General features: G+C 47.9%; 1 protein-coding gene across 2 annotated transcripts in view; it reads left to right on the forward strand.

Moving 5' to 3' along the window:
* The window catches only part of PFKP (phosphofructokinase, platelet), a 65,178-nt gene that overhangs the window by 22,786 nt on the left and 19,303 nt on the right, over window positions 1-23,089 (forward strand). For both annotated transcript variants that reach the window (XM_081061836.1, XM_081061837.1), the window contains exons 3-10: window positions 12,986-13,063; window positions 15,906-16,095; window positions 17,025-17,190; window positions 18,207-18,251; window positions 18,433-18,541; window positions 20,668-20,763; window positions 21,912-22,004; window positions 22,460-22,585. In XM_081061836.1, coding sequence (XP_080917962.1) covers window positions 12,986-13,063; window positions 15,906-16,095; window positions 17,025-17,190; window positions 18,207-18,251; window positions 18,433-18,541; window positions 20,668-20,763; window positions 21,912-22,004; window positions 22,460-22,585 — 903 coding nt within the window. The remainder of the gene's footprint in view (window positions 1-12,985; window positions 13,064-15,905; window positions 16,096-17,024; window positions 17,191-18,206; window positions 18,252-18,432; window positions 18,542-20,667; window positions 20,764-21,911; window positions 22,005-22,459; window positions 22,586-23,089) is intronic.

Here is a 23,089-nt window from a genome sequence, read left to right on the forward strand (position 1 = left end):
TTCCTGGAGGTCCAGTGAGCAGCTTTGTCCCTGGGTCCTTGGGTCCCCAGGCTCCCTGCAGACTGGTTTCCTTTCTTCTTTTTCTTCTGAGCTTGAATGACCAGCACATATCCCAAGCTGGACTTGGCTGGGACTCTGTCCGGTATGGCCTGACTCAACACACTGACACAGGCTTTAACTCTCAGTTCATGGATTGGGTGTCATTCCCCTTCCTAACACAAACCTTCTGTTTGCCATGGGGCTCCTTATGTTTCTTCTCAGAGATGGTGAACCACCTGCTGCCACAGTTTTTAAAGTGAGGAACGTCCTGTTGTGTCCAAACAAACAAGAGCAAACCCCTGCCTTTTCCAGTGAGGTCACAGCAGGGAGGCCCACGTGGGTCCCTTCCCCCTAGGTGTTTGGGGTCTGGGAGCTGCCTGTGGTCCTGGACGCTGTGGCCCGTGATGGATGTGGGCGTCCCCGCAGGACCTAGAACAGGTTAGAATGTCGGAGCTGGACTTTGGGGACAGGTCTGATTTTGTCACCCCGTTCTCACCCCTGCTGTCACCATCTCCTCCGTCCCCCAGCAGTTCCCCGAAGGCCAAGTGAGGTGACCAGAACCGCACTGTCGCATCTCCTGGGGGTTTTGCAGTTAACTGTTTCTGCATTTTAACTTCCTTAAAGGCAAAGCTACGTGAGCACTAAATGCCTCTCTCGAGTGGACAGTGAAATGTCTCTCTGTGCACCTGGCCTCTGGACGTTTATGCAGTCAGCCAGGCCTGGCCGTTCCCCTGCTCTGCACGCACACAAGGTTGGGTAAGTTCCTTAAGTTAATTCACAAAAAGCAGGTGGCCTAGGTTCCTGCAATCCCTTCCCTTTCCACGGGAAGGTTGGCTGCTGCACACGGGGAGCAATGATCAGTTACGATGACAGCACTGAGCTCCCAGCTGAGACTTCCTGTGGGACCTGTGACCTGGTCCTCACACCAGCAACAGACAATCCAGTGACAGTTCCCATTTTAGTGTTCAAATCGCAGAAGTGATCGTCTCTGTCCCCTGCCTTTGCCCCTCTCCCCCACTGTTATCACCATGGGGCTGATTAAGTGATTTTACTATGCGGTGACAGGCTCTCTCTGGCATGGAGGTTGGGGACTGGCTTCGTCCTGCTGTGGCTTTCGGTTTTATGACTTTCGGTTGGAAGTGTGTATTTCTAGCTGTGGCTTAAAGAAATAATTGAATAATACCAGTGGGGTAAATAAATGAGGCTGGCTTGTTTTCAGGTTTCCACAAGCACAGGGTCTAGGGCTGTACAACGACATGTCGTGTCATAACCTATTTGAGAATTCTGGAGTTGACCGAATTGCCAAGGACACATGTGAATGCCACACGGGGCATTTCCCCTGAAGTCGGGAAAACAGTGAGCAGGGCTGACTTAATCCCAGACCCGAGCATCCCCGCCCTGAGGACCTGGTTGGGGGAGGTTCTGCATATGCCTTTCCTGAAGGAACAGAAGCTCCTGACTTTTGAAAACCACTGACATGGACAGCCCGGCTTGCGTCTCCTGCATACACCTGGTTTGCACGGTGCTGTTTACTGACTCTCACCCTGGAGTGGTCCAGAGCCGACCTCTCCACCTGCTTGCTCTTGCTCTCAAGTTCTGTAGGCGAAATGCTGCAGTTCATTTAGGAATAAACCAGAAAAAACCTTAATCCTATAGGAAACAAAAATAGGTATTTACTCGGAAGCAGTGAAAGCCCTAGAGAAGTCTGAACGCCACTCACGAAATATCTAGAAAACACCTGTGAAACGTGTTCTCTTCAGCGGATTGTTTCATCTGGGGGTTGGTGTTGGCCGTTCAGTGAGTTGCTGCCTCAAGAAGGCAGGGATCCGATTTAGAAAAAGCACGGTCTAGTTGACGAGACACATACACACAATAAACAGAAGTGTCCTGAAGAAAAAGCCTACTGTGGGCACAGGCAACCATCTCCCTCTGGGTCTTCAATTTTTAAAAACACAGATCTCTTAAAAAGAACGCCACCCACAGAAGGACGAGTTCATTTTCTTTTTAGAATGGATTTAAAAAATGCCTAAAAATTGGGGTAAGAAAAAAAGAACTCTTAATGTGATCCAATGACTCCACATAAATTCTGTGAGACGATGGGTTTGATGTGTCCGGCGAAGGGGCTGTGAGGGTCCTCCTCTGAGGTGGGACCTGCAAGATCCACAGTGTTACTTGAGCTCAAGGACTAAGCCTGGCTTTAACATTTGTATAGTTTGTTTTTCTTACATGAGTCACAGAACTGGTTCTGAGGGCAAATTCCATAGGAGTTATTTTAGAAAAAGTTGGGGCTCTGTCGTTTTTGGAATAAACACTGAGCCTTCCGAGGAGTCTTCCTTGGAAAAACTCTCATGCATGATGGTATGTGTGTGTAAAATCACTCTTCCTGATTTTGTCACATCTTCCTCTGGAAACAGCCCCAAACTGCACTTGGTAGTTATTTTTCAAATGTTATATGAGTTGGACGACTCTGCCAGTTGAGAATGAGTCATTTTCTAAGACCTGGCCCCGGGGGCAGTAGGAGGGTGCTGTGCACACAGTCCTCACACGACTGTCCTTGGCATCCTTACCGCCTGCTTTGCCATACGTGCCCGTGCCACACAAAATCATCAAATCACATCTGGAGAGCATTCTACTTTTCAGAATGTGCGTTCTGTTTGTGGGACTGTCTGCCATGTTAAAACAGTCTTGAAACAAAAAGGATTTATAAATGTTCTTGTGAAATCAGTGTTTCAGTTCTGAGAAGTAATAAAGGGAAAAGAACTCCTAGCCTTCCCAGCACGGCCTGGAGGAAGCGGCCGGTCGTGTGTGGTGTCTGATGGGGGCCGTGCTGCGGGAATAATCTGAAAGTTGGTGGCCGCAGCCTGCGTGGCTGAGAGCTCCAGCACAGTCTCGGCATCCATCAGCGTCCCCCATGTAGGTGACACCATGGCTGGACAGCTCCCTTCCCTCCTCATCTCTTTAGTTATCCAGACTGAATGTGCAGAATTTACCCCAGTGTCTGTTGGCGTGGCTGGAACGTTTTCACTTTCCTTTTGTCAAAGCCTGTGGTCAATGCTCTTGTCCACCAAGCCTGCCCAGGATGGTCCTGGGTGATGCCTGCCGTCCGGCCTAATGAAAGGTAATACCCTCCCTCATTCTCAGGAGCCCTGTGTGTGGGCTCTGTTTCAGCACAGGGGTCCACATTGCGCCCCGGCCACAGGCCTGCTCACGTGCCTCCAAGCCTCCCAAGCTTCATAGCAATGAAGCTAGAAAGCCAGCGCTGCGCACGATGGCACACTGTTCCTTATGGTCTCCTGTCTGAAGATAGGCATGCTGTGCTGTGCCTGCCGTGACGAGGTCATTCTTAACTGAACCTGGCAGTTTAGGGGTGGCAGAGGTCATTGGAAGGGCACCCTAAGACCCGATTCTTTCTCTATTTTCATTCTATCATCTATTGTCTATCCATGCGTCCTCTGTCTCTCTGTCACCTAGCTATTGAGCACCTATCTGTCATCCATCTACCAATCATCTATTATCTACCTACCTATCTATACATCTACCTATCTATTCTTAATCTGTTGAAATAAGGCCCCTCGGGTCACTTAGCAGAAGGAGGGGGTCCTGGAGCAGGTGGCTGATTTGTCCCTGGTGCAGCCTCTGTCCCTGAGTTCCCAGCATACACAGCACTTGGGCTAAGCCTCCCCTCCCGGAGGGAACCCATTCCAGCCCCTTTCTTGTTTATCACCCCATAGTGAAGCCACACCGGGCTCTGTGCTTTGAATGGAATAGGCTGAGGATTACACCGGGAAAGGAGATGGGAACAGAAGGACAGACGGCGTCCTACAGGTGGACCGCGGTGTGGTTGGGAGGAGCTCCACGGCATCCCCATGAAGACAGTGGGCGGAGGGTAGGCTGTCCCCGGACCAGCCTGTCCCGGGAGCTGAGGGCAGCAGGATGCGTGAGGGCTGCGGCTGGGGACTCAGTAACCACAGCAGAGGCCCCTGTCACTCTAAGGCGAACCGGCTCCCAACTTCTCTGTTCTATGTCACTGCATTCCTAGGTCCCTTTATTGTTTGTCACATATGGCATGTGTGTATGTGTAACGCGGCTATGAATGTGTGTGCATTCACATGTCAAATATATTCATATTATGTAGATGATAACATCGTTATATATGTACTATACTATAATGCATAATTATATACATTAACAATCAGACAATTACATATGGTACATGCTTAATTAATTAAACATAACAATGTGTTAATATATATAAATAATGTTATATATGCTGTATAGTATTTATTATATAGGTAATAATATAGAATATGTTAATATGTGGTGTTATATAACAGTACGTTTATTATATTGATGGGAATTTCACATTTATAAATATAAATATACGAACTGATCAATGGTAAAGGTGCCTGCACTTACTGATTAATTTATGCACAAGGCTCCATACTCAATGGGTATTTCATTATTAAAACTCTTCATTCCTTTCTTCTTTCTTCTTGGCGATCACTAGGTAGGGACATGACACCACTATAGTACTCTGTTAAGCTTTTCTTTCTTTCTTTTAAAAAAAATATTAGTTGCAGGTGTACAAAGCAATGCAATACCGACAAAATTACACCCCTCACAAAGTGATAACCCCCCCACGTCTACCACCCCTCTGACATCGTATGTAGCCGTTACAATACCATTGACTATTTTCCCTATGCTGTACTCCACATCCTGTGACCACATAATTATAGTTCACATTCACTGTTATTCTACTTCAGCTTCAGGTGTACAGCGCAGTGGTCAGGCATCTACGCAGTCTAAGAAGAGATCCCTCTGATAAGTCCAGTACCCATCTGACACCCTACATAATTTGTACATTATTGATTATATTCCCCATACTGTATTTCATATCCCTATGACTATTTTGTGACTATTAATTTGTAGTTGCTAACCCCTTCACCTTATCCCCCATCCTTAACCCTCCCCATCTAGCAACCATCAGTTTTTTCTCTGTATCTCTGAGTCTATTTCTGTTTAGTTTGCTCATTTATTCTGTTCTTTAGATTTTACATATAAGCGAAATCATATGGTATTTGTGTTTCTCAGTCTGACTTATCTCACTTAGCGTAATATTCTCTAGATCCATCCATGTTGTTGCAAATAGTAAGATTCCATTCTTTTTTATGGCCGAGTAATACTCCATTGTATAAATGTACCACAGTTTCTTTATCCAATCGTCTATCAATAGGTATTTCGGTTGTTTCCATATCTTGGCTATTGTGTATACTATTGCAATAAACATAGGGTGCATATATTTTTTTGAAGTAGTGTTTGAATTTCTTTGAATGAATACCCAGGAGTGGAATTTCTGGGTCATAAGGTAGTTTCATTTTTTATTTTTTTGAGATAACTTCCATACTGATTTCCATAGTGGCTGCACCAATCTGCAATCCCATCAACAGTGCACAAGCATTCCCTTTTCTCCACATCTCACCAGCACTTGTTTGTTGATTTATTGATGATAGCCATTTTGACTGGGGTGAGGTGGTATCTCATTGTGGTTTTTATTTGCATTTCTCTGATGGTTAGTGAGGTTGAACATTTCTTCATATGTCTTCTTGCCTTCTGTATGTCCTTTTTAGAGAAATGTCTCCCCAAGTCCTCTGCCCATTTTTTATTTGGGTGCTTGTTTTTTTGGTCTTGAGTTGTATGATTATACATATCTATATCTATATCTATATCTATATCTATATCTGTATATATATATATATATATATATATATATATATATATATATAAATTTTGGATAGTAACCCCTTATCAGATGTATGACTGGTAAATATCTTCTCCCATTCAGTTGGATGCTTTTTGTTTTATGATAGTTTCCTTTGCATTAAAAAGCTTTAGTTTGGTATAATCCCACATGTTTATTTTTTATTTTGCTTCCCTTTCCTGAGGGGGTATATCAGTAAAAATATTACTCAGGGTAATGTCTGCAAATTTACTTCCTATATTTTCTTCTAGGAGTTTTATAGTTTCAGGTCGTACATTTAAGTCTTTAATCCATTTTGAATTTATTTTTGTATATGGTGTAAGAAGGTGGTCCAGTTTAATTTTTTTTGCATGTTTCTCTTCAGTTTTCCCAACACCATTTATTAAATAGACTGTCTTTACCCCAATGTAAATTCTTGCTTCCATTGCCAGAGGTTAAATGACCATATAGGCGTGGATTTATTTCTGGGCTCTCTATTCTGTCCCATTGATCTATGTGTCTGTTTTTATGCCAATTCCATACTGTTTTGATACTATAGCCTTGTAGTATGATTTGATGTCAGGTATTGTGATACCTTTCGCTTTGTTCTTATTTCTCAGGATTGCCATGGCTATTCAGGGTCTTTCATGGTTCCATATAAATTTTAGGATTATTTGTTCTAGTTCTGTGAAATATGTCATTGGTAGTTTGATAGAAATTGCGCTGAATCTATATGTTGCCTTCGGTGGTATGGACATTTTAACTATATTAATTCTCCTATCCATGAGCATGGTATATGTTTCCATTTATTTGTATCTTCTTTAATTTCTCTCTTCAGTGTCTTTTAATTTTCTAAGTATAGGTCTTTTACTTCCTTGGTTAAATTTATTCCTAAATATTTTATTGTTTTTGAAGCAATTGTAAATGGGATTGTTTTCTTGATTTCTCCTTCTGATAGTTTTTCATTGGTGTATACAAATGCAGTGCTTTCTGAATATTAATCTTATATCCTGCTACTGTACTAAATTCATTTATCAGTTCTAATAGTTTTTTTAGTGAAATCTTTAAGGTTCTCTCTATATAGTATCATGTTATCTGCATATAATGACAAGTTTACTTCTTCCTTTCCAATTTTCGTGCCTTTTATTTTTTTTTTCTTGTCTGATCTCTGTGGCCTGAACTTCCAGCACTATGTTGAATAAAAGTGGTGAAAGTGGGGATCCTTGTCTTGTTTTTGATCTTAAGGGGAATGGTTTTAGCTTTTCCCCTTTGTGTATGATGTTAGCTGTGGGTTTATCATATATGGCCTTTATTATGTTGAGGTATGATTCCTCTATTTCCATTTTGCTAAGAGTTTTTATCGTAAATCAATGTTAAGTTCTGTCAAATGCTTTTTCTGCATCTACTGATATGACCATATGATTTTTATTCTTCATTTTGTTAATATTGTATAACACGTTAATTGATTTGTGAATATTGAACCAACCTTGCATACCAGGAATGAATCCCACTTGATCATGGTGTGTGATCTTTTTAATGTACTGCTGCATTCTGTTTGCTAATATCTTTTTGAGGATTTTTGCATGTATGTTCATTAGAGACATCAGCCTATAATTTTCGTTTTTTGTAATGTCTTTGTCTGGTTTTGGTATCAGAGCAATAGTGGCCTCATAAAATGAACTTGGGAGTCTTCCCTCCTTCTGGATTTTTTGGAATAGTTTGAGGAGAATAGGTGACAATTCTGTTTTGAATGTTTGGTAAAATTCACCAGTGAAGGCATCTGGTCCATGACTTTTGTTTGTTCGGAGCTTGTTGATTCTTGATTCAATTTTGTTGGTAATAGTTGGTCTGTTCAGATTTTGTTTATTTTTGATTCAGCTTTGGAAAATTGTATGCTTTAGGAATTTAGTCATTTCCTCCAGATTGTCTAATTTGTTGGTGTATAGATGCTTGTAGTATTTTCTTAAGGAGTTTTGTATTTCTGTTGTGTCTGTTGTCACTTCTCTTTCATTTCTGATTTTATTAATTTGGGTCCTCTCTTTTTCTTGATGAGTTTGGCAAAGGTTTGTCCATTTTGTTTATCTTTTCAAAGAATCAGCTCTTGGTTTCATTGATCTTATGCATTGTTTTCTTGGTCTCTCTTTCATTTATTTCTGCTCTGATCTTTATTATTTCCTTCATTGTACTCCCTTTGGGCTTATTTTGCTGTTCTTTTTCCAGTTCCCTTAGGTATAAGGGTAGACTGTTGATTTGAGACTTTTTTTGTTTCTTTGGGTATGCCTGCATTGCTATGAATTTCCCTCTTAGGGCTGCTTTTGCTGCATCCCATAGATTTTGGGTCATTGTGTTTTCATTTTTGTTTGTCTCAAGGTATCTTTTGATTTCTTCCTTGATCTCATTGTTGACCCATTCATTATTTAGCAGCATGTTGTTCAGCCTCCATGTGTTTGTGTGTTTTCCAGTTTTCTTCTTGTAATTGATTTCTAGTTTCATAGCACTGTGGTCAGAGAAGATTTCAGTTTTCTTAAATTTACAGAGACTTGTTTTGTGGCCTAGCATGTGCTCTATCTTGGAAAATGTTTCATGTGCACTGAAAATGAATGTATATTCTGCTGCTTTAGGGTGAAATTCTCTAAAAATATCTATTAAATTCAACTGGGCTAATGTGTCATTTAAGGCCACTGTTTATGTATTGATTTTCTGTCGGGAGGATCTATCCATTGGTGTTAGTGGGGCATTAAAGTCCCCTACTATGATTGTGTTACTGTTGATCTCTGTCTTTATGTCAGTCAATATCTGTTTTCTATATTTAGCTGCTCCTATGTTGGGTGCATAGATGTGTACTAGAATTATGACCTCTTATTGGATCTATCCCTTTGTTATTCTTTGTCTTTTATTGTAGTCTTTGTTTTAAAGTCTATTTTGCCCAATATAAGTATTGCTACCCCAGGTTTTTTCTTGTGTCCGTTTGTGTGAAATATCTTATTCCATTCCTTTTTTTTTTCAGTCTGTGTGTGTCTTTCGATCTGAGGCAAGTCTCTTATAAAGAGCATATGCATGGTCTTGTTTTCTTATCCACTCACCTACCCTATGTCCTCTGATTGGAACATTTAATCCATTTCATTAAAGTGATTATTGATAGGTACATAGTTATTGCCATTTTATTATTCATATTTCTGGTCCATGTTAGTTTGTTTTCATCCTCTGCTTTTAAAAAAGCCTTTTTATAGTAACATTACCTGCAATACTGGATTGGTGGTAATGAATTCATTTAGCTTATTTTTTGGGCAACTCTTTATCTCTCCTTCAATTTTAAATGATAGTCTTGCTTGGTGGAGCAATCTTGGTTGTAGGCCTTGGTTTTTCATCACTTTGAATATCTCCTGTCACTCCCTTCTGACCTGAAAAGATTCTGTACAAAAGTCAGCTGATAGTCTTATGGGAGCAACCTTGTAAATCACTAGCTGTCTTTCTCTTGCTGCTTTTAGGATTCTCTCTTTGTCTGTAGCCTTTGCCATTTTAATTATATGTCTTGGTGTGGGCCTGTTTGGGTTCATCTTGTTTGGAACTCTCTGCACTTCCTGGGCTTGTATGTCAATTTCCTTCATCAGGTTGGGGAAGTTTTCTGTCATTACTTCTTCAAATATGTTCTCAATCCCTTGCTTCCTCTTATTTCCTTCTGGTATTCCTATGATGCGAATTTTGTTGTGCTTGATGTTATCCTACAGGTCTGTTAAACTATTTTCATTGTTTTTTATTCTTTTTTCTTTTTGTTGTTCTGATTGGGCTAATTCTACTATTTTGTCTTCTAAATCGCTGATTGTATCCTTTGCTTCATCTAATCTGCTGGTGACGCCTTCTAGTATATTCTTTACTTCAGTTATTGTATTCTTTATTTCTGACTGGTTATTTTTCATGGTTTCTATATCCGTCTTCAGGCTTGTTGTCCCTTTGTTGAAATTCTTACTAAGTTCCTTCATCATTCTTATCATCGGTATTTTAAACACTATATCTGGTAGGTTGACTGTTTTTATTTCATTTAGTTCCATTTCTGGAGGTTTTTTCTGTTCTTTTATTTGGGACATGTTTCTTTCCCTCCTCTTTCTGCCTGTCGCTCTGTGTTTGCTTCTATGTATTAGGTAAATCACCTAAGTCTTTCAGTCTTTGCTGCGTGACCTCATGTAGTATGTGTCCTTTCTAGTCAAATTGCTCAGTCTCCCTAATCTCCTGTGCATGTGTTCCAGGAGTGTCCCTTGTATTGTGAGTGTTCTCCTATTGTAGTTGAGCCTTAATTGCTTTTGGCTTGTCAGTGGGTGGGATTGACACCAGGCTGAGGCTCTATGAGAATTGGTAATGCCCACTGTGTATGAGCTGCTGTGTGGAGGCTGACCCCTCAGCTGATTCACCCCTGCAGGCTCTTGCGCCTCTTGAGAACCCCCTTTGTGTGTACTACCTGTGGGTCAAAGCAGGTAGTGCTTGGTGTGGTTTGAAGCTGGCCTCTGGGTGTTTTGTTTCTGGTGCCACTTGTGCCGATTCAGATCTTATGCCAGTACTTGGCCTGTGACGCCCTGTACAGCGCCCCGAGGGCACTGCAGCCAGCCTCCACCTCAGGCTTACAAATTCCGAAGAGTTGCTCCCAAGTGGCTGCAGTACAAGTTTTAGGTCACTGTTCACTACAAAATCTCCCCAAACTGCTGAGACCATCCACTGCTGTAAAAAACCTCCTCCGTGGTTTGTGGGGGTGGGGCTGGTCACCCAGGTGCCCAGAGTGCCCCTGAGAATGCAGTTCTAGATGGGCAGGGTGGTGTTACAGGGAGCTAAAGAGTATGGTCTGTGATTTCTACAAATTCAGTGTAGTCTTGACTCCTGGACCAGTGGTGGGCTTGCAACCACCTTGCAAAACAAAACAAAACAATCCAACAACAACAGAAAACCAAATACACATACAAAGAAAATAAACGATAAACAGACAAAACACAGAAACAACAAAACAAAAAAAAAAAACGAACAAGAAAAACAACAGCAACAAAAAAAAGGAAAACAAATAGAAGGGGGAAAAAAGGAAATAGGTTTTTCACCTGCTTTAATCTGCATGCAGATTGTGGAGTGGGGCCAGCTGCCCAGCAGTCACGAGTCTTTCCCAGGAAGCACAACCAGCTGTGCAAAGCGCATGGTCCCAGCGCATCATACGGCAGTGTGTGCATGGGTGGGAGGGAACTGGGGGGGTGGTGGAGTGGGGGGGGTTGTTGTTCCACCAGATCAATGAAGTCCCAGACCTGGCCCCCTGGGGGAGGGCCCTACCTGGAAAAAATGGTGCCCCCCCCTGCCCTGCAAGCGACACTTGTGCCAGCCTCCACCTCAGGCTCCCAGGTTCCCAGGAGCTGCTGGCAAGCAGTTGTGGTGGCCTCTGGGATACTATTCATCACCAAAGTCTCCCCAGGCTGCTTAGGGCTGTCCTTTGCTGTAAGAAACCTCCATGGCCCGTGGAGGCGGGGCTGGCCACCAGGCACCCAGGGTACCTCTGGAAATGCAGCTCTAGGTGGGCGGGACAGGCCCCCAGGGAGCCATGGGGTGTGGTGGGTGGCTCCACATCCGTGCAGTTTCTGCTCCTACACTGGCAACCAGTCCGCAAAAATGCACTGAGAACTCTGGGCCAGCCACCACTCCTGACCAGTGCCCTCCAGCAATCGTTATTCCAAGGCTGCAGCCCCTCCACCCTCCCTAGTCTGCAGCCTGTGGGGTGGGGCCAGCAGCCCAGATGTCAGGCATTTCCTAGACAATGCAGCACACGCTGTGGGGGGGCCCAGGGCGTCGGCAAGGTAGTATGCCTGCACACAGACACAGGCATCTATTCCACCAGACCAATGCGGTCCCAGACCTGGCCCTGTGGGGAGGGCTTAACCCTGAAAAGATGGCGGCCTCCTGTGAGCCTCATGTGTGCAGGCTCCACTCAGGGACAACAATGGCTCCTGTCCCTCCAGCTCCTGCTCCAAAAGCACTCAGTTCAGTCCTTCCCCTTAGGCTCCTGGGGCCCCCGGGCTGCCACTCCCTCCAGCAGAGACCAGGTGAGTGCCGGTCAACGAGCAAGTCTGTGTGCTGGCTCCCCAAGAGGGCGTCTGGGCCTCCAGCTGCCATTTGCCCCACTGGGACGGGCAGGCAGAATCCTCACTGATTTCCACTACCAAATGTGTGAAGTGCTCTTCCTGGTACAGGATCCCTGGGCTAGGGAGCCCGGTGTGGGGCTGGTGGGGGGGGCACCCTCTTCAAGGGGGACCCTGCCACCAACGTCCCTCCCAGCGTTCACCCTCTCTGTGGGCTTTGGGTCAGTCTGCCTCGTGTCTCCACCCCTACTACCAGTCTCGACATGGCCTCTTTTTTAACTCCTTAGTTTAGTGGTTCTGCTCAGCTAGTGTTGAGATGAATCCCGCAGTTGAATGTTCTATAAGTTACTTGTAATTTTGGTGTGATCCTGGGGGGCAGTAGGTACAGCGCCCACCTAATCTGCCATCTTGGACCCCTCAAGGCGTTTTAGATTCTGTTAAGCTTCTCTAAAGAGTTAAGGCCTATACCCTTTTAAAGGCAAATGCCCTGGAAAGTGCGTCAGGAGATAAAAGTCTGGTGAGCATTTCTGTATGTCTCGATTTTGTATGTTCTCTGGGGAAAAGCGAGATGTGTTGAGCGTTGGAAGGTAATGGTTTTGGGGTTCCTGACAAACGTGTGTACCGGCACCCTGATTCACGCACAGTGCAGTGTGGGGTCAGCAATCGGAGGACTGCATTCAGGTACACTGAATGCCTGCTGTAGCACTGCGCTGCGCTTTGGAAAAGCACTTCCTTTTTACAGAAAGCAGCGTGGATTTGCTTGGGTCAGTGGAGGCACGGCTGGGATGCGACTGACACCACTGTTTTCATGTGCGTCTGTGTTACACACAGTCTTAGGGTGGGAGTGGCCCTTTTCAGTCTTTCAGGCACCGTTGGGCAACAGGGCTCTGGGTGAGGCGGGTGCACGGTCCCACTATTGGGGTTCAATTCCAGGGCCTTCCCCAGTGCTGAGTGCGCTGGACCACACTCCTAGGGTGAGTGTCTGCTGACTGTGGGGCTCCTGGGCACTGAGCTTCATTGCCACCTGTTCCACATCATGTCATTTAGGATCAAGCAATGCCGGACAAAGTTTACACAGGTTGAAAGGATCTCCATTCTCTCCCCACAGGGCTACCAAGGCCTGGTCGATGGCGGCAGCAACATTGTGGAAGCGGACTGGGAAAGCGTGTCCAGCATCCTGCAGGTGGTACGTGCCGGTGCAGTGCTGTCCTCTGGCCATCTGTTGGTCTGTCTGTCTGCCTATGAGAAAGGCACGCTCTGCGGCCTGTTACACTTACGCTCTAGTCAGACGTCACACAGATCAGGGTGCTGCCTGGCTGCCTCCTCACCTTCAGTGTCATTTCATTACATTTCTTAGGAAGTGTTACATCGTGACGATGGAGGGATTATCCTTGCAGTAAAGTTGTGCATCGTGGATAGAGTTCATCGTGGTACTTGCGGCAGATTTTTTGGGGGGGGGGTGGGGGGAGTTGTTTTTTACACCAGATCAATGTTGAGGCAGCTTTGGTTTGTTGGAGCTCTGCGTTTGGTGGCCTAAGCTCTGTGCACTTGGGTTTCCTCTAGTCCTTTGGCATCAGGTAACAAAGCCTGGGAGGGACCGGCCGTGGCCTCCGAGGGCTGTGGGTTTAGAGGGACACAGTACCCTGTCCTGGCCAGCTCCAGACTGCAGTGCCCAAAGGATGGCAATCACCACCTGAAGAGGAAAAGCAATTGCTTCCTTTGAATTTAAAAGAACCCTGCTTGAATGTTTTACATTTTACTATGCCTGATGAATTCCTGGAACACCAGCTTAGTGAAGGCTCCAAACCGTTGAGAAATCGAGATTACGTAGAGAGGGCAGATTCCATGGACTGTGAAAGTTGATCTTTGAAACAGGTATTCACCTGTGACTCCCATTGGGTGCTTTTTAATAGAAAGAACCAAATTGGCACATTCTCCCTTGGAGGTGCTAGTGCAATGGATGAATGGATGGAAAAAATATGGGACAATATATGAAAAATAAATAGGATAGTATTCAGCCTTTAAGAAAGAAGAAAATCATGCAATATGGGACAACGTGGATGGACCTTGTGGGCATTATGCTACCTGAAATAAGTCAGATGGAGAAAGACATGCTGCATGGCATCACTTCCTGTGGACCTGCACACTGTACTCACAGACACAGATGGGCTGGGGGAGCGGGGAGGGGGCCGATGGTGGGGAGAGGGTCCACGTGTGCAGCTGTAAGATGAATGAGTCCTGGGGATCTCGTGTGTAGTGTGGGGACTGCAGTTAACAGTGCCAGGTTGTACGCTTGAAGTTGAAGGGAGTAGGTCTCACTGTTCTCACTGCACACACGGAAGGTAAGTGTGAGGTGCTGGGTGTGTGCATGAATTTGGTGGGGGTGAGCATCTCACAGTGTCCACATCTACAGGACGTCATCGTGTCATACACCTTAACAAGGTTAACAAGCCTGTGGTAAATACTTGAGAGTTGCTAGGAGAGTAAATCTTGAAAGTTCTCACACAAAAAAATCGATAGATGTGCTCATCGTTTTACAATCTACACATGTATCAGCTCATCGGCTGTGCACCTTAAACTTACACAGCGTTGCACCTCAGCTACATCTCAGTAAAGCTGGGGTGCTAGTGGGGTGCATGTTTTAATGCTGGTCACAGATCCGTAAGTCTGCACGTGGACCTTCTTTGCTCTGTTTCTCCTGGACAGAGACTGAAGGACAGTATTGCACCCATACCTGCTTAGGGACGGAAATATTTGCAGAAAATCAGTGTAGTGTCATCTAAATTCCAGAAAGCACACTGTGTATGAAAAGAGCATTTCTGTTCTGCTATTGTGATCGTGCAGAAGTTGGGAGATACAAGTGTGGTGGTGTGTGTGCATGCACACATGTATGTGCACGTGGGTGTGCCCACGTGTGTGTGCATGCAGGTGTGTGCACGTGTGTATGTGTGCGTGTGGGTGTGCCCACGTGTGTGTGCATGTGTGTGTATGCAGCTGTATGCATGCGGGTGTGCATATGTGTGTGTGTGCATGTGGGTGTGTGTCGCCTACTGACTGCATTTTCGTGGATCCTCTTTCCCCCCTGAGACCCTGTGTGCTGTCTCCTCCCTGTTTATGTGCTGCTGGCTTAACTTCCAGTCCTCAGGAATTACGTGACCCTCTATTGCTCTTGGTCAAATGCAAGTCCAGAGAATCAGCTTACCCCTGCTCTGCGCCTTGCACCTGCTGCCCCGGGCTCGCCTGTGCTGTGCCATGTCATACCACTGTCCCCGTCATACTGCCCATTATTATTAGCACGGGGTCCCTGCTGATGATGACTGAGCTCTCTGAACTGAGCAGGCGCTTGAAGGATTGCGTGCAAATCCCGGTTTTATAAGTGACTTGTGATGTGTGTAAGGCAGCCCTTCATTTTTCTAAATATAACTAGAAATACATTTTCATTTTAGAAATACTGAGTGGGAGAGATCATGAGTTGTTGCTCCCAGACATTTGGATGACTGAACTTGTTTTCTTAAGATTTGGCCTTTATGGCGGGGGGAGGTGTAGTGGGAAAGTAAATCCCTCTGGCTAACAGATTCCTGTCCATTGTGCCTGCAGTCATGCTGAGCTCTGGCAAATGGAGGGGGAGCCTTGTTACCTGGGCCGCTGGGCACACGCGTCTCTGGCTGCTCTTAGGCTCAGGGTGCCCAGCCCACCCTGCTGCACAGCCTTACCACCGGCTTCCCAGGTGGCTGTCGTCACCTTGCAGACTACTCTGCATGCTTCACTGACGGCTGCCATTTGTCCTCGTTTCCGTACCCTACTTGGCTCCCCCCAGGCGTGCTGCCCATGTCTCTGTCCATTGAATTCCAGGATGGAGCTAAAAATGGGAAAAGCACAAGCTTTGATGGTGGACCCACTCAAAAGATTAAGAGGAGGGAAACCCGATTGCAAAGTCCCATTTGTACGTCAGTCCTCAATGTGCCTGTCTCTCCAGCTTCGTGTCCAGGTGGAAGGAGACAGATGACAGGATTTCCTTTCTCTCCCAGGGAGGGACCATCATCGGCAGCGCCCGTTGCAAGGCCTTCCGTACTCGGGAAGGCCGCTTGAGTGCTGCTTACAACCTGCTCCAGCTGGGCATCACCAACCTCTGTGTCATCGGCGGGGACGGAAGCCTCACCGGGGCCAATATCTTCCGGGCGGAGTGGAGCGGGCTGCTGGAGGAGCTGGCCCAAGATGGTCCGTTTCTGCGTCTGCGGGCATCGTCTCCCAGGGCTTCTGTCCCCCACTCTGGTCCACCCTTCCTTTCAGAGAGCTTTGACCTCATGCATACCACCGGCTTCACTGTCCCAGAGGCATTCCTGGTATGCCAGATCTAATAGTCACCACCTCAGGACTTAAATTGGCCCTCAGATAAAAACAATAATAAGAATATCTACTTTGCTGTGCTATGGTAGATGCTGGCACATAATTCCAGGTGAACACAAAATATGACCAGCGGAGGTGTATGCCTGAGCTGATAGATACTGTGAGAAAGGCTGAAAGCGCACTGGGGCACGTGCCCTGAGTCCTGTAAACTCCACCGATGAGTGGCCTGCAGACCCGAGCAGCAAGGGCCTCATGACACCTTCTGTCTGACCTGGGCTTGGTGGTGACAGAGGAAAACTAGCCACCTAGGTCCTAGGCTGAGCTGCCCCCACCGCAATCTGCCCTCCCCGTCGGGTTTTCCTGACAGTGTTAAGCAGACGCCACCGTGGACCTGTGAGAAGTCCCTGTGATGGTTATGTGATATTCTCAAGTACCTAATTTTGTTAATTCTGTGATTGTCACATGTCCACATTCAGAGCCACACCGTTCTCCCGGGCCATTACTGAACAACTCAGATTTGATCCACCGATGGCGTGGTGTAAACGCTTCCCTTCCTCTTATTTTGTACCCATGCTGTCATCTATGACAGCTCCTGTCCCTTCATCACACCCGCCGTTGTCTGGCTTTTATTTCCATGAGTGTACAGAATTCACTCGTGCAGCGCTATGAGAAAACAAAGCGATAGGTAGAAGATGTGTCCAGAATGGCAGGTCCCTCTGCTCACGGCCATCCTGTGTCCCACCCCAGGGGATGGGCGGGCTGCTCGCTGTGATGGACGGTGTGGCTTGTGTCTACCGCAGGCAAGATTGACAAGCGGGACGTGGAGAAGCATGCACACCTCAACGTGGTGGGGATGGTGGGCTCCATTGACAACGACTTCTGTGGCACTGACATGACCATCGGCACAGACTCCGCCCTGCACCGGATAATCGAAGTCGTGGACGCCATCATGACAACTGCCCAGAGGTAGGACCACCCGGAGGGACCAGGGGGCGGGTGGGTGGGCAGGTAGCATGCAGCCTGGTGAGCCATGGCGTGGGTGCTAATGCTGGCCCTGGAAGGTTCCACAGAGCGTGTTCTGGTGCAAGACTTACCACTTGAGTGTTAGAAACCAGTGCAAGAAAATTGTTCTCTGGTTTTATTTTTATTTTCAATTTTATGAAGTTAGTCACCCCCCTACCCCCAATCATAGAAGAAAGATGTGTTAATTGGAGAGACTTTAGGAAACAGAGGACAAAGTCATCATTATCTAGAGTCGCACAGGTCTCCTGCAGGAATAGCGGAAAGTGTGTGTGTGTTACCATGTGTCGCCTCACGGTTACATTTCCAACCTGCCATGTGCCACAGTGGATGAAGTGGTGATATTTTGTCCACAGTGACACAGACTTCTGGCAGAATCATTATACTAGTAGTAACTCCTTAGATGGCGCTCGAGTTTCTGAAGCTGTCATCACAATTTGAGAGAATCCGCAGAACACGCGTATCCCATTTCCTGCATGAGGACTTTGAGACCAGCTCACCTCAGTGCCTGGGGAAGCCATGTCATCTCTCCAGGGTTCCGAAGGGCCACGCACAGCAGTTAGTTTCCGGACTCACTGGGCACCAATCAAGCTTTCTGTCTCAGGTTTGCTGTGGGCTGCGTCCAGTCGTGGTGCTGCACCGGAGGAGGGGCTGAGAGTGCCCAGGTGCCCAGGCCTTGGACAGAGCGTGGCCGTGTCCTGGAGTGTTAGTGTGTCTAGGGACAAGCGACTGTATGTAATAAAATCGGGAACCAGAAAGTGTGCTCGCTGCACGATCCCTGTTACTCTCAAGAGTTTGAGACTCTCTTGCGGCAGCATTTACTTCTGTAGGAAATGGGCCCCCTGTTGCAGGCTTGGTCCCTGCCATGATTATGAAGCCGTCTTTGGGTCCAGCTTGGTTGTGAGTGCTTCACTCTGCTGTCCCCAGTGGTGGTAAGTGGACATTTCCTTTCTCTTTTGCAGTCACCAAAGGACCTTCGTTCTGGAAGTTATGGGGAGACACTGCGGGTACGTGCGGGCAGATCCCACTCAAGTGGAAAGGGCCCTCCCTCAGCCCCTGGAGAGCCCTGCACCCATAGCAAATGCCCCCTGGAGGGGTGGGGCAGCCGGCAGTCCTCGGCACGCCCAAGCAGTCCTGAGTTCCGGGTGCCCGGGGCGGCCTTGCAAGATCCTTGCTGTTCCCACATAGGTACTTGGCTCTGGTGAGCGGCTTGGCCTGTGGGGCAGACTGGGTGTTCCTTCCAGAATCTCCGCCAGAGGAAGGCTGGCAGAAGACGATGTGCATCAAGCTGTCAGAGGTGAGTGGGACGCTGCCCCCTCGGCTGCCCCCATCCGGTCACGCTGTGCTGGCCGCGGCTGGTGAGCACCTTCACGGTTCTCAGTTTGGACAGAGGCTTCCACAGGTGGAGACTTAGGGTTCTAACGTGAACGCACGCTGGTCACCTCGCCTGGGTGGGTGGGGGGGACCCACATAGATTGGTTGTTCACGGGGGCACCCACTTCCCAACGTAGTACACAAACGGGAGCTGCATGTTGTGCTAGATGTTGACATTCTAAGTAGAGGAGGGAACTTGTCACTGCGGCCACTGAATGTAATCAGAGCTAGGGAGAAAGCTGTTCCCCGCTCTGTCTTCACAAAGTGGCTTGAGCAAACCTGTGTTTAATCGCAGTTCCCCACGGCACTGCGGAATACCTCATGACAACTCTGTCCTTGTGTCCCCACCACGGGGCTCACCATCTGGTCTAACTGTGGACGAATTACTTTGAAGCAGTCTTTTCCCTCCTGCCCATCATTTGTGGCATGGTCATGTCACAGTGGATTATTCCTGTAAGGTGAATGTCCCTCTAAGGAAGGCATGTGAGGTGTCCCTTTACAACAGTGTTCAGCTTTCAGGACAGAAACTCCGATGTGGGGGGAGTACCAGATAAGCTTTGCTGACCTAAAAGCCTGTGTAAGAAACTTGCTTAGAGCTGTCCTTCTCCCAGGAAGACTCACCCCTGTCTGAAGTTGGAGCTCTTAGTCTGACCTGGGTACCTGGTAGCATTCTCTGCCAACAGCTGGTGCTGGGAGACACTTGGCTGATTGTGTGAGATGAGGGTGGCATGCCACTCCTGTGTGCCTCAGAGGACGTCTACTTAATTACCTCCCATGGGATAATAATACCTGTAATCTTGTACCTGTCACTGATTTTTGTTGGCCCTTAATAAGCACTGCAGGGGCTTTTCTAAGGATCACACTGGATAAATTGGCCCAGGAAGCAAGCCCCAGGAGACCCCAGGTCTCACAGGCATTTCAGTATGGGACTGGAAAGGCATTGGGTACTGGCTCTGCCACCCGCAGGGTAACTTTGGGCACAGGGCCTCACCTTTCGGATCCTACGCTCCTCAGCTGTGCTGTGGGGATGTGGGGCTCCTTAGCGACGGTGTGACGGGTCAGTGAGGGAACGCACTGGGCCAGGTGGGGGCCCAAGGTGCACAGACAAGGCTGCCTTCCGTTACTTCTGACTGCTCGGGGGTGTTGTGTGTTGTGGTTGAAGCGTGGCTGTCAGGTCGAGCCCCTATTTCTGGATGTGTCATTACTTCTGTTTTTGCATTTTCAGATGATGCTAAAATACACACTCTCGTAGTCTTCATCTTTACGCCTTTTTGAAAATGTTTCTGATTAATACATTCTTCAAGGTTATAGCACACCTATTAATGTCTATAATGAAAGCTCCCCCAAACCGGGCAGCACATGTTATTTGTGACCGCAGCACAGATGGGACAGCCTGTAAGGACAGCACAGCAGGGGACATCCTCTGGGCCTCACTGCCCCACTCCGCTCACATCCGCCACCGATACTCCTTTCTGTGGGGCGTTAGAGCAAAGTGGCCCAGAGTGATTTCAGGGCCCCCGGGTGACTGCCCTGAGCCCATTAGGGAGGCAGCCCGTGTCCCAGCAGCATCTGCATGGCTGCTTCCTGGCCTGGCTGGGCTCTATGTCCTGCCTTCCCTTCTGTGCCTACCTGCCTCCTGCCCATGCCTGGGGGCAGTATCTTCTGGTCCCAATGGCAGAGAATTCCCGGGGGCCTGCGAATTCCCTGGGGGCTGCGATCACAGAAGGTGGTAGGAAGTCTGGTTTTTGAAGGAGATGAGAAGCTGGTTTGCAGGGAGACGGGTGGGGGAGCTGGCCTTTGGGCTCACCGCCATCTGGGGCGACCTCACGCCCCGTGACATCACCAGGTCTCAAAGGCCCTTCCCTGCCCCCGCTCACCCAGAGCACCTTCACCTTCTTTCGGTGTCATTAAGAAACAGCTTGTGAAATTAGGTGACGGTTCTACCTGGCCAGAGGCCAGTTCAAGGGGCGGAGATGGGGCCCTGCCACGGTTTTGTTGTTGTTAAGAACGGTTTAGGCATTTTAGGATCTTCACTTTCTGTTTCCTTAGAATCGAGCCCGAAAAAAAAGACTGAATATCATCATTGTGTCCGAAGGAGCAATCGATACCCAGAATAAGCCTATTACCTCAGAGCAAATCAAGGAGGTGAGTGCCTGGAATGGGTCACCATAACACGACTGGCAGGGCTTGGGTTTGGCACTTGCCGTTATTATTTTGAAAACAATTTTTGTTCTTCCTGACAGTTAAAAATATTTTCACGGTGACTCATAACTTTAGTGACATGAGAATCATACAGCTTCTGGCTTCTGGAGAAATATTCCCAAAGGGCCAGAGCTCCCCTGGCAGAGAGAGGAAATGGGTCATGGTGGGACGGGGAGGGTTCTGCTCCGGGTACCGGCTGCCCTGAGAGCCAAGAGGGTCCAGCCCCGGCCGCAAGTCCTGTCCCCGCCAGTCCCCCTCCCACCCGCACCCCGAACCCGGGGAGCATGCGCTGAGCACGTCCTCACAGAGCAAGCCCAGTTGTGGCACGTGAGTCACTGCCCTTCCCGCCTGCAGACAGGCCCACACCACGTCCTGTTGCCACAAGGCTCAGGCACGGGTGCTGGCTTGTCAGGCCTGTGATGGGATCGCCCTGACTCCCCAGTTACGGAGTCAACTGGGCTCGTTCTGGATGAAACATCTGGGAGCTAGACAGACGGACAGGCTGTGGTTACCTCTCCGGGCAAAGGGTGTTGTTATCCACTTGGCTTTGCAAGTTGATTCCTCTGTTTCGCCGCCTTTGTTCCCGGGCCGGCTGTGCATTTGAGTCTTAACGTGTTGAGAGAAAGCAGACCGTGAGAGCCAGAAGGAATTCGCAGGACCCAACCCCGTTATTTTCGTAGAGGAGTCAGTGAGGTCTCAGAGACCCAGTTGTGTTCACGGGGGTCCCGGCCGGGTGTGGGGGGGGGCACCTTACTATGTTGTGCTTGTCAAATACAGTTGTACAAATGTAGGGTGATTCAGGGGAATGTTCACATTTTTATAAAGTGTTAATCATACTTTCAGCACAAGCTATAGAAACAGTGTTGTTTTCAATCGTATTTATGTCCATTTGAGAGGTAGGAAAAACAAAGATTTTATTTGATAAAACCGTTATTTTTAAAAAAAGTTCATCTAGCCATTAAACAGAGCATTCCTTTGGGAAGTGAACTACTTGTACCATGCATACCTGAGGAAAAAGTAGAAAGTCCTTTCTCAGCCCCCACCCCCTACCCCCTGGTGGGAGCTGATCTGCCCATCTGTGTTTCCCACAGCTGGTGGTGACACAGCTGGGCTACGACACGCGTGTGACCATACTTGGACACGTGCAGAGGGGCGGGACGCCTTCGGCCTTTGACAGGATTTTGGTAAGTGCAGCGGGAACTGTCCGGCAAATTCACAAGGAAAGGGACATTTCCGGGAGTAGAGAACCAGCTTGCTGAAGAGACTGACTGACGTTCAGTAGCGCCACCAGAGAGCCTCAGCCTGCAGCCTGGGGTGGCCAGTCCCTGGACGCTCTGGCCGCATTGTCGCTGGGAGACTAATCAGCTCCCAACGTCCCCTGCCCTCCCCTCCCCGCCAGCTCTTAGTGGAGTTGGAATCTCTTAGTGGGAGGTAGACACAGTGGGAAGGACTGTGGTACCTGACTGGGACTCATCCGGGGAACAGGGGAAGCTGATGGGCGTGTTTAGAATACATGGGACTGTCTAAACAACCAGGGACTGGGGGTAGGAGCCTATGGACACACCTGCCTGGGGGTCTCCAGTAGGAATGCTGCCTTGCTGGGCTGTGGGCTCACTGACCTCGTCAATGTCATTTGCAGGCCAGCCGCATGGGGGTGGAGGCCGTGGTTGCCCTTCTGCAGGCTACTCCAGAGACCCCGGCCTGCGTGGTGTCATTGAGCGGGAACCAGGCGGTGCGCGTGCCCCTGGTGGAGTGCGTGCAGATGGTGAGAACAGGCGCCTCGGTCCCGTGTCCAGTGCTGGCGAGAGGCACAGGGAGTTAAGTGATTGACCCCAAATATAAGGCATTGCCTCGTGGGTGCAGCAGCAGGCTCTCTAGCGTGTGGGCCCTTCCCTGATTCTGTGACACTTAGTATAACCGTCCCCTGAAAGGGAGCCCCGTCTGTGAGGAAGGCTTGTGCTGGAAGCACCCGTGAGGGTTCCTGTCAACAAGTCAAGGACGAAATGCAGGAAAACAGTTCCCAGGAGGCTGAGGAGCAGGCCAGGATGTCCTTGTCCTCTCAGATTTCAGCATGTCCTGCCGTCCTGTCCCCAAGGGTATCCACATCTGTGATGTGACACTGGCCTGGCTAATTCAGGTGACATCCCAACATGTACCTGCCAGCTCCAGGCCCCGGGGTACAACGTCCCACTGTAGGAAATCATAGTAGAAGTTGTTCTTGTCTATTTCTCACAGTCTCTTCGTCACTGTCATCCCCCTGGGTCTTTCC

Source organism: Rhinolophus hipposideros, assembly GCF_964194185.1.
Source record: "Rhinolophus hipposideros genome assembly, chromosome: 1".
Classification (NCBI taxonomy): Eukaryota; Metazoa; Chordata; class Mammalia; order Chiroptera; family Rhinolophidae; genus Rhinolophus; species Rhinolophus hipposideros.